The sequence below is a fragment of the Lutra lutra genome, chromosome 11 (assembly GCF_902655055.1).
Source record: "Lutra lutra chromosome 11, mLutLut1.2, whole genome shotgun sequence".
Taxonomy (NCBI): Eukaryota; Metazoa; Chordata; class Mammalia; order Carnivora; family Mustelidae; genus Lutra; species Lutra lutra.
In genome coordinates this window covers 94050680-94063118 of record NC_062288.1, presented here as the reverse complement: position 1 = coordinate 94063118, position 12439 = coordinate 94050680, and the positions used below count along the sequence as shown (strand labels likewise).

At 40.6% G+C, this 12439-nt stretch overlaps 1 protein-coding gene across 1 annotated transcript in view; it reads right to left on the bottom strand.

Annotated features, from left to right (window-relative positions):
• Window positions 1-1216: 1216 nt before the first annotated feature.
• Window positions 1217-12439, bottom strand: part of UBN2 (ubinuclein 2) — a 96105-nt gene continuing 84882 nt past the window's right edge. The window contains exon 15 of the mRNA XM_047694328.1: window positions 1217-3153. Coding sequence (XP_047550284.1) covers window positions 3115-3153 — 39 coding nt within the window. The 3' untranslated portion in view covers window positions 1217-3114. The remainder of the gene's footprint in view (window positions 3154-12439) is intronic.

The window sequence follows — 12439 nt, the reverse complement described above, 5'->3', positions numbered from 1 at the left end:
AGAGACCCAGTCTCCATTCTCCCAACAATCACAAGATCACCATTCTGTCCTTCAAACTCCGTAAGGGAAGAGGAGGTGCTCTGGGACAAGTGTTCTGTGTCCAGTGAAACTGTGGGAACGGACCCAGAGGATTCAGTCTTAACTCCGCAACTACAGCAGTTACTTGGCGACCTGGCCAGTCACATAGGAATCTGGGGGAGTTTTTGGTGGGAAAGCGCCAGGACTAATGAAAGAGGGCGTATCTAAGAGAATATACACGTGAAGGCACTGGTTCCATCCCTTGTGATACTCTAGATGTGTGTCTGAAAGCAGTGATTTCTCATTCTTTAATGAGGATAATTTTATTATTTACTCATTTAAACTCTACACCCAACATGGGGCTTGAGCTCACTGACTGAGCCAGCCAGATGCCCCCCTAAACTTTTTTGATCATGTGGCCAGTGGTAAAAATCTTACATCTCCCCCATAAGTGTTTGCGTTTATTTTTAAAATATATACATGCACTACTGAGACATATGGTACATACGTTAAAAATACACACAAAATAGAATTAAAAGGCTGTTTTTAAAAAATGAAATACACAACATTTGGAAAATATTTTTATTTTATTTACTAATGGTAAAAAAAAGTCCTACGTTCTCTCAGCAAAGAGTAGTGTTTATTTTATTGAAAACAATGTAATTCAGTACTTTTCAGTATTTTGAAAATGTTGGTTTAACACATCATTTTGGGCAACAGAATCATAGTGATAAGTATTTCTAAAGAACAATTTTCAAATTTCCCTCTTCATCACATAAGTTTCTTAAAAAAAAAAAAAAAGCAGTTAATGCCTCCTTTGTAACTTTAAAAAATGACTTCTAACTTAAGGGACCCATTCAGCATGTTCATTTCCTTCACAATACCAGCTACTAGACGCTGTGACCATCAGGGGTCCATCAGCAAGAGAGAGCCCGCTGCAGACCTTCCAAGCAAACAGGGCATTAAGAAGCTTAGGGCACGTTTAGAAGGACTGGACGAGTTTGGGGAAGTTGCCGCCAAGGTTCAGCAGGTCTAAGCAGTTACTAGGAGGTTGGGGCGGTCACCCAGGTCAGAAAAATGCAAGGAACCCCCACTGCTGATCAGATCTGCACCCAGTTACCAACATGAGGGCTCACAGATCACCTAGACCCTAGGGGAGAACTTGAAGTCTACCGTGACCTACCCATTTTGCTAGGTGCTCCCACCTACAAAAATCTCACCTGCATACACCGACAGAAAGAAAGTACATCCAGAACCTTGAAGGTGAAGAAGTCTGGGAGGCGTCATTTCCATAATTCCGGTCCCTGGACCACGGAGAGTGAGAGCAGCACACACGGCTGCGGGGATGAATGCTGGCTGACAAAAGGCTGTGGACCCCGCAGGAGCGCCCCCCTGATCATCTCTCATCCTCATGGAAAAGGAAGGCAATTAAGAAACACTTGCCTCTCTTGTAAAAGAAAAATAGCAATTAAGTTTTCAGTTGTAAAACTCCTGGGAATACTTCCCAACAAGATAATCACTCAGTCTCTTGGCAGTTTATAGGATTTTCACGACTGCTTGGCATTACACAGTAATTTCTTCTGTTGAAAGATATTACTTTTCATCACGTTAACCTAACTAATCACCTCCTGTAGCCTATAAATTGCAGTACGTTGTAATAGAAGTAAATGGGACTATGAACAAGCAAGCCAACGTGCTAGATGCAGGCAGAGAACAGCGATCTAGTCCTCTCCCCACCGTGGCTCGCAAACCTCCTGGCTGAATTCCTCCTCGCCAGCATGAAATTGTGATGGTTCACGCAGCTATTCCAAGAGCTAACAGGACGATTAGCTGTTTTTCTTTGGTTTTAAGAAAATCCAGGCCGTATGACATTACAATTCCAAACTTCACCCAGTAGAACTTCTCCCCGTTGTCGGCTGAGGCTACCATGGGCCAAGAAGGGTGGAGGACACGGCCAGCTTCTCTGTCTCCCTGACCTGCTCTTTGCTCCTCAGACACGGCCTGTTTGTGGAACAAGCTAGACTTGTCAGGGGTCAAGAGAAAGCAACTTTATGGTCTCACGAGCTTCCCTACAAACCTGCTGTGATGCTTTGTTTTTTCCTTCTGCCTGGATGACATCTCCGGCTTTTCCAGTCTCTGCAAAGTAACAAACAGGTTGAAGAATTTCCAGCCTCCCCTCGTCATTTCAGAAATAGCCTCTCTTCCTGGGTATTGGCAAGTCTCACCCAGTCATCTATTAAAACTTCAAATGTCAGTTAATTTCCAACTTCTCCCCTTCCCCAGCATGGCCCATCTGAGGGAGGCTAGGGGTCACAGTCAACCCCATTCTGATTTGTCACACACACTTCCTCTTCCCAGCGGCGGCTGTTCTGGGCCTGTTCTCCCTACTCAAGTGGCAGACCTGCCATCTGGTGCTAGTGTCCTCTGGGAGGAGCTTTCCTCACACGTGCTTCCTCCTGGGTTCTCCAGACTCTGTCCATCCCCGCGATCTCTCACCTGAAGTTCCTCTGTAGGCCACGCCTTCTCTAGTGACTCGGATTCCTACCCCAGGTTCCCCGCCACTGATGTCATCTCAAGCCTCCAGAGGTTCCCTTCAGCTGGATTCCTTCTTAAAATGAGCAAACCTCACTCCTTTCTTGAGAACTACATCAGGCCCACAGGAACTCAGGAGCTTTGGACGTGCAAGCCATTCCATTCTGAACCCAGGCTTGTCTTCTCAAGGAGCTGGCCACCCGACGGGTTGTCTTTAGGCTTTTAGGAGGGAGTCAGACACCAGTCCCTGTGTCCCTCAGACTCCACAGGATGTGTGAAGCTCTTCAAACGGTCCTCTTGAAGTGCCCCCTCATTTGGCATGAGGCAAAGAGGAAGCAGCCCCACCCTCTCCGGGTTGGGGAGACTTCAGGAAACATCCAGCATACTGACAAGGACGTCCACAGAAATCCTCTCATGTTCTCTTACATCTCCTGGGGTGGATGCCGAGCTAATCCTTCCCAGTAGTGAGCTAGTGCTTCCCAGGATCCATTTCACAGTCTCTTAGCATGGGCGGCATAGGTGACCTAGCTCCTCCTCTCTTTAGAATGTGGACAGACTTGGCGCCTACTCTTTTGTTCTCAGCCTTTGGGGTTTCTGGTGAAACTGACACAGAAAGAGTCCTATTTTAGTAAGTGAAGTTGCTATGGTCAACCCCTCCTCCTCATGGAACTCCTGTCCTTTCCTCAGGACACCTGATGCACTGGGGGTGACAGACAACAAACAGTCTGACTTATGAACTGGGCTGTGAATGTACAGTTAATAGAGAATTAAATACTAAAGAGCTATATAATTTTATATTAAATATTAATATGTACACTTAACATGTTTACATATAAACTATTTTATACAAAATATTTATAGGATTTTGGTTTTGACATTATGAAAGATGAGATGTACAGAGAATTCTCTCAATATAAAACACCATAAGCGTTGGGTGAGATTTTAACAAATACACATACAAAAATAACACTTTTTCACAGCGTAACAGAGCTGACAGTAAAGGAGCCAGAATAGCCAGAGATGGCAAAGGAAGAGGAATAGGAGAGTGAGTGTGAAGCGGCATTTGCCCTGAAGAGATCTGTTGATTCCCTGGTGGCCTAGAGTCTGGATTTCAATTTGCCATAGGCCATCAGAAGCAAAGAAGGCCTCAGACTAGTATGGGAAAGGTCAGATCAAAAAGTCTTAAAAAGGGGCGCCTGGGTGGCTCAGTGGGTTAAAGCCTCTGCCTTCGGCTCAGGTCATGATCTCAGGGTCCTGGGATCGAGCCCTGCATCGGGCTCTCTGCTCTGCGGGGAGTCTGCTTCCCTCTCTCTCTGCCTGCCTCTCTGCCTACTTGTGATCTCTCTCTGTCAAATAAATAAATAAAATCTTAAAAAAAAAAAAAGTCTTAAAAATTGGGGCACCTGGGTGGCTTAGCTGGTTAAGCGTTTGGCTCAGGTCATGATCCCAGGGTCCCGGGATGGAGTCCTGTGTGAGGCTCCCTGCTCAGTGGGGAGCCTGCCCCTCCCCATACCCCTCCCCCAACCCTTCCCCCTGACTCCTCCCTCTGCTTCTGCTCTCTCTCTCTAATAAATAAATAAAATATTTTTTAAAAAGAATTATTAAAAAACTCTTACAAAATGATGGAACCCCCCAAATTGACCTCATTGGTGGGAATGAAAAAAATATCCCTGATCTCACTTTTCTGTTTTTTTTTTTTTTTTAAAGTTCTGACAAATCTTGTTTCACCATTTTTTTAAAAGATTTTATTTATTTATTTGACAGAGAGAGATCACAAGTAGGCAGAGAGGCAGGCAGAGAGAGAGGAGGAAGCAGGCTCCCTGCCGAGCAGAGAGCCCGATGTGGGGCTCGATCCCAGGATCCTGGGATCATGACCTGAGCCGAAGGCAGAGGCTTTAACCCACTGAGCCACCCAGGTGCCCCTGGTTTTTTTTTTTTTAAGATTTTATTTTTTAAGTAATCTCTACACTCACCCAACATGGGGCTCAAACTCACAACCCTGAGACTGATAGTCACATGCTCTACCGAATGAGTCAGGCAGGCACTCCAAGACCTTTCTGTCTTAATCTCAGCTTAGGGTGGGCTAGCAGGGTGGAGAACCTTCTGTAAGAGTTCCTAACCAAAAGCAATAACCGTCACATGCTTTAGTGGCTGAAATCCATCCTGTCTCTGAGGCTCTGAAATCCTTAAGCTAATGCTTAGTTTGGCGTGGTCCTCGGTTGGTAATGTTCCTAGGAGCCAGGAAAAAGCAAACTCAAATACTCTTTAGAGGGACATACTTTAAATCTAGGCCTCAAAGAATGCCCATAGCTGAAGTTAAAAAGTGCAGAGATATATAATAAAAGATCGCCGAACACAAAGATAAGCCACTGTGAACAGGTTAGCGGAAAACAATAACCACAAGACTGGACCCACAGTTTGGGTCAAGATCTGACTCTGGTGCTTGGGACTTGGCCCTGAGAAATGCCCTCTGAGGCTCCCAGCCTGGTTCTTAAAAGCACATGCTAGAGCCCCACCTTGGCCTCTGCCCTTAGTATACATTCCCAGCTAAGAAAGCTGTTTATAAACCCTGGAAAAAACAAACTCACAAGTGAAAATAATAGATATTTGAGGAGTAGAGTCACACCAAAAGAGACAATAACTGGAACAAACTGTACTAGACAAACCAGAATGGAACAAATCAAGAATTTAAGATAAGCATAGTAAAGATACTTCCTGAGATAGGAGGACAATAATGACAAATAAGCAGCTCTAGAGAACCAAATGGAAATACTGGGTATGATATAGTGAATAAACCTGATAGATTGGATAGAAACAAGAATGGCTGCATAGCTGAAAAATGAATAATGATTCAGATCAGCTCAAGGAATTTTCCCAGAAGGTACTGGAAAGAGATAGGGAATATAAAAGAATGCTGAAGAGACGATGATGTAAATATCTGTACAATATGTGTTCCAGAAAGAGAGAAAATAGATTTAGGAAAGAAAATATTTACAGAAATCATAAGAGCTTTCAAAAATTAAAGATAAAAAAAGATTCTAATACATAGGTCTCATGGAGCACCAAACAGAATAAATATGGCAAAACTAAATTTTGACACATTATAGTGAAATTAAAGAACACCAAAGACAAAAACAAAATTCTAAAAGAAGGAGCAGATAGTCTACCAAAGAGTAAGAATTTGATTGACATTAGTTTTTCTAACAAACACTGGAGACAAAAAAGCAATCGAGTCATATTTTCTAAGTGTTGAAGGAAAATAACTTAGAATATTATATCCAGCTAAACTAGTCTATAAATGTAAGGAGGTAAAAATGGTAAGTTCAAACATGCAAGGCCTTAGAAAGGTTACAGCACAAAGTCACAAAGTTTGGAAACTCTCCTTGAAGAAGTACTTTTATACTTAATATACTTAGCTATCTACTATAATTATACCAATATACTAAGTACTTAATAAGCACATGAAAATATACTCAACACCATGAATCATTAGGGAAATGCATATCAAAAGGATGAGTATCACTTTATACCTACTGCAATAGCTCTCATCAAAAAAATGGAAAATAACAAGTGTTGACAAGGACACAGAGAAATTTAAGCTCTTCTATATTGCTAGTAGAAATGCAAAATGTTTCAGCTACTGTGGGAAATAGTTTTGTGGTTCCTCAAAAAGTTAGAGAGTTTCCATATGGCCCAGCAGTTCCACACCTAATCAGATATTATTAGTACATACCTAAGAGAAGTGAAAACATACATCTGCACAAAAACTTGTACAGTAGTCCCCTTGACCCACAATTTCAGTTACCCATGGTCAGCCATGGTCTGGGAGCAGATGATCTCCCTTCCGACAGCGTCAGAAGGTGGGTGGTAGCCTAATGCTACATCATAATGCCTATGTCTTTCACCTCCCTTCATCTCATCATGAGGCATTTTGTAGGCAAGGGTGAGTACAATACAAGAAGATATTTTGAGAGGAAGAGACCACATTCACATAACTTCTATCACAGTATATTGTTATAATTGTTTTATTTTATTCATTATTATTGATAATCTCTTATTGTGCATAATTTATAAATTAACCTTTATCTTCGGTATGTATGTATAGGAACATAGTATATGTAGGGCTCAGTACTAAAAGTGGTTTCAGGCATCCACTGGGGGTCTTGGAACATATACCACTTGGATAAGGGCAAACTACGGTACAAAAATGTTTATAGCAGCATTATTCATCCTATCCAAAATGTGCAAATGGCCTAGGTGTCTATCAACTGATAAATGGATAAATAGAAATGTGATATATTCATACCATGGAATATTATTCAGAATATAGATACCTGGGATATCAAACAACAATAGGGCAAACACATCATAAAGAAAAATGAGAGACATTATATATTGGTGGAAAAAACAGTAGATCAAAAAGATATAACCATAATGAACATGGATGTACCCAATAAAATTCATGGTTTCCTGAAAAATTAGTAAGACTGAAGAAGACTGAATAAGACTGGCAAGAATGAAGAAGAAAAAGGGAGTGATGCTTATAAACAAAACCAAGAATGAAAGAGGAAGACAAGGATACATTAAAGATTATGAGAATAAAAAAATTATGAATACATTTCTAAGAAATTTTCTGGAGGTGTAGATCATGTTATTGGTCTTATAGGGAAAGCACCTGATATAATCCAACTCATACCTATGACCAACATTCCCAGAAAATTAGGAATAGGAATTTTTTAAGGACTCTTTAGGAATTTTTTTTAGGGATTTTTACGAATTTTTTAAAAAAGATTTTATTTATTTATTTATTTATCAGAGAGGGAGAGAGAGAGAGAGCACAAGCAGGGGGAGGTGGCAGACAGAGGGAGAAGCAGACTCCCCACCAAGCAAGGAGCCCCATTTGGGACTTCATCCCAGGACCCTGGGATCATGACCTGGGCTGAAGGCAGACATTTAACCAGCTAAGCCACCCAGGCATCCCAGAATAGAACTTTAACTTCATAAAAACTATATACAAAAAATCTAGAATAAACACCACACTTAATGGAGAAAATAGAGATAAGGAACAAAGATGTCACTTTTTTTTTTTTTAGATGTCGCTTTTACCACTACTCTTTAACACTGTATTAAAGGCCAGTGTAATGATCTAAGATAAGACAGAAGCAAAAGAAGTGGGAGAGGAAATTATACTGTCCCCTCCCCCTAGCTTATCTATCTATGTATCTATCTATGTATCTATCTATCTATTTAAGCAATCTCTACACCCAATATGGGGCTTGAACTCACAACCCAGAAATCAAGAATTGTATGCTCCACTGACTGAGCCAGCCAAGCACCCCCTGTCATTTTTTTGTAGATTATATGATCATCTCCATTGAAAAGCTAATAAAATAATCATGAGTTATTTGAATCAGAGAGTTTAGCAAAGTTGTTGAACACAAACTCAACTTTCAGAAATCAGTAGCATTCCCTGATACTAGTGAACACTATTAGAGTGTATAATGGAGAATAGCGTGCCATTCATAAAAGCAATTGTAGAGTACCCAGAAATCAATGCATGAACAATACCTCTATAGATCAAACTTAAAACTATAAAGTTAATAGAAGAAAGTGTAAGAGGAGAACTTTGTGACCCAAGGGTAGGGAAGTATCTCCTAACAAACCCCTCGACACATATCTGTAGAAAAATGGATCAATTTGACCATTAAAAATAAAGATTTTCTGTTGAACATAGGATGTCATGGACAAAGTTAAAAGAGAGGTTATAGGTGAAAATATCAAACACATCTCAACCTGGTAAGAGATTAATATCTGCAACAAAAAGATAAAATGCAATTGAATGATAAGCAGAGATGAACAGGCACCTCGCAGAAGACTATCCGTAGCCAATAAGAAATTGGTGGCAATCTAGGTATCTACCACCAGAGAAACATTTCTGTAAACTGTGGTGGATATATAGTATGGAAAACCATGCAGAGATAAGCAACACACAAGATGCCCACATAGCAACACGGACAAATCTAAGAAAAGTGAGAAAAGGAGGAAACAGCAAGATTTATAGCCCCAGACCATTTGTATGAATTAAAGGTGTACACACACAAAATAACACTATTTTAGAAGTATACATGGATGGCAAGGGGCATGTATCAAGTGGGCACCTATGAAATACGGGGGACTGGGGACTAAGGAAGGAAGGAGAAACTGAATCTTATATAATAAAGAGAGGGAATGAGTTTTTGTATTGAGTGGTGATGACCATGTGCTACGACTTGAGGCCCCTAATTAATGCATTGCTTTGCATTTGAGGTACAATAAAGCAAAAATAAACTACATACAGCACATACATGTCGTTTTGAGTGGGAGTGGCCATCTGGCTGCAAAGGGAGAGCCTGAAGTCAGACGGCTCTGTGTGGAATCTGACCCTTTGATTGTCCACGCGGAGACAGTGTTGACACGAACCACTGGGTAAAGCTTTCACCTACACCACGCTCACCTCTAGACTACTTAGTTACATGAACCAAAAGATGCCCTTTACTGTTTTAACAGACTTTAGTTTTTAGAGAAGTTTCTCTTTGACACCTGTGATCAAAGAATTCTGATGTTTATCCACTTCTGTACTTTAAGTATTAAAAAAAGGAAAAAAAATTTTTTTTTAAACACTACGGCTTCACCTCTGTAGTTTTGGAAGTTAGGAGAACAAGAGGAAGCATGAGTTTAAAGAAATGGATTTAAGAAAAAAGGCAGGAGAGAGTGAGAATAACGTAGCTACCGTTAATTAGCTCGTATGTGCTAGGCACTATGCTAGGTGCTTTCCATATCTAGTCTCTAACTCAGCCACGCCCCCACCATTGGCTATCATCACTGTACATATAAGGAAACAGGCTAAAAGGAGCTAAGCATCTTGTCTAAATTAGGGCCACAACTTTATAGTAGGGACTTGGGAACCCATCTGTCTAATGTCAGCGTGTTCTCCTTCATGCTATGCCACCTATTAGAAAAAAGAGTGGGGAAATGGTAGAGGGACAGACACAGGGACACAGAAGAGGTAATTATACAGACAGAAAAAACAAGCCACGTCAAGGCACACACCGATGGGGGAGAGCATCATTTTCGAGGTAAGGATCCTCATGACATACCGGGGCATACTGGCATCAGAGGGGCCCGTCCTTCGAAAAATCACATGATTTCACTTGCCATGTAATTCAACCCTCGGTGCACCCAGAACCAGCTTTTCTGCTTCGATTTCCAGTTTTCAAAACCCTTAAAAAAAAATGGTTTATCAAGTACTTCTCAAAGCTTTACTTGGATAAGAAGCAACGTCAAAGATCCCAGACACTGACTTTCACCTCTAGTACGTCAGGTCTTTATTACCTATACCAGGATGAACTTCTATATGCCTCCACAGATATCACAGTCAGCCTTGTGACGGTAATCTAAATGCTCATCAGTTAAAAACAGATACAATAAATAGTGATGACACCACAAGTTGGAATACTGTGAGCTGTCAAAAAGAATGACCCAGACCCCCATGTACTGATGTGGAATAACCTCAAAGATAACGGAAAAAAAAAAAAAAAGTACATTTGCTAAATTTATGCTTAAGAGTCAGGTACGTATTTATACTTATAACTGCAAATATTGGTAGCACTCGCTCCTCTGAGAAAAGGATATAGAGCCATGGCTAGGAAAGACATACTTTGTACTCACTATATGCCCATGTACTTGTTACTTTTTTTTTCCTATCCCAAGTGCAAGGATAATCTTTTCCCACCACCCAAAAATCTTTATTTTATTTTTTAAATTAAGTAGGCTCCATGTCCAATGAACTCATGACCCTGAGATCAATGACCCAGAATTGCGTGCTCTACCAAGCCAGCCAGGTGCCCCCCAAACTCTAATCAAGCAGTTCATTTTGTCTTCTCTCTAAAACAGATCCAATTTTGGGATCTAATCGGATCTGAGTAGAGGAAATACAGTCTTTTCTCTTCCCTTCTCCCAGTGATGACACAAGGAAGAGCCTCTTTCCCATCTCTCTCCCTTTCTTCAACCAAGGCTACCTGTTTGTTTCTTTAAAACAAACAAACAGAAAAAAAACCTTTCTCATGTCATCCATGTTTGTTGAAAATACTTTTAAGTAAAAGGATGGAGAAAAAGCACTCATACCACCATTCTTTAAATTTTGGGAGTGTTAAGTTTTTCTATTTATTTTTCCTTGCCTATGTGCATTTACACATATAACGGCTCTTTCTTAATGCCTGGACATCTTTGCCATTTCTTATTTTTAAAATATTTTATTTAATATATTTTTAATTTACTTAACCAATCCTAACATGGCCTTAGACTGTTTCAAACTTTTATATCATTGCACAGAATCTTTGTACAATCCATTTCTCCCTTAGAATTAACTTATAAAAGGAAAGTAACTCCACTGCCCGTTAATTTGGCCTTAGAGCTCCATCTGTAGTGGCTGTTGTGTGTGCATGTCCTAGACAACCACTCTCCCGTCCTAAAACTCAGGTCTGACACCATTTCCTGCCCACGCGGACAGTGTCAAACATAGTTCCTGCTCCGTATATCTTTCTATACTCCCTTGAAAAACCTCACCTTCCAGACACTTGACCTTCATTCAACTCTAGAAGATTGGTTGCATTTTTCTACCTGATGACTTGCTGGCTCTCTAAAGGTTATTCTGAAATCCTTAACTCCTGGAGCTAGGTTATCTTCTTAGAAACTTTTCAAACCACAGAATATAATACATAATAAGGTAGAACTAATTTAAATGGTAAGAGCTAAGGCTTCCTGGTGCGGATTCCTGGGTCACTGTGCTAGGTGCTTTACAGGCCTTACATAATTTGTTAATTGGAGTTACATGGAAAAAAATTCCATGCTCAAATAAGCTTGGGGAAATTATAGATTTAAAAATATCTTGCTTACAGGGGCACCTGGGTGGCTTGGTTGTTTGACCTCAGCTCAGGTCTTGATCTCAGGGTCATAAGTTCAAGCCCTGTATCGGGATCCATACTGGGCATGGACCTTACATTTAAAAAAAAAAAAAATCTTGCTTATAATAACACCTTTAATGTGTTAATACACATTTACAAGACGGTGATAACATAGTTGAGTGTAGTCAAATAACAATAATTATCTTTAGGGTTATTACTTCCCAAGAACTGGCTTTGGCAAGTCTATCCTTAACATGTTTTTTAGTAAAAACAACTGCAGCCTATTCTCCTCCATGCACAAGGACCAACCCTTTTAAAAGTTCATGTTAAGGATAAAGCACCAAAAATACATGTAAGTAAAAGGAAAAAGAAAAAAGCACTTATACAACCACTCTTTATATATTTTGGAGTATATGTCCTTTTTCGGATTTTCTACGCACATATACATACACAAATGACAAACTGTTCAATTTCTCCAACAAGTTCCTTTCTATCTCTTCATCCTTTCCCCACCCTTCCCCAGAGTTCTAAGGTTGACTTCTTTTTCCACCCTTTATCTTATTTGTACTTTTTCTAGAAGTCTTCTACAAGTAAGGATTTAAATGATCGCTTCCTTTTTTTGGTCTTTATTTTTTTTTAAATTCTAAAGTAATCTCTATACCCATTGTGGGACTTGAACCCACTCCTCCAAGATTAAGAGTCACATGCTGTACCGACTGAGCCAGCCAGCCAACCAACCCCATGGAAGATCACTTCTGGAGATAATTCTCACGTCTACATTTCAAACCTTGAGCCTGGTAGGTAGCATACACACACGCACACACACACGCACGCACATGCACGTACACACACGCCCTATACCCTGAAGGAAGACCCTAGTGGGCCTGTGTTCTAGGACTTTCAGCCTGGCTTCTACTAATCCCAGTGCACACCTCATACCAGACCAG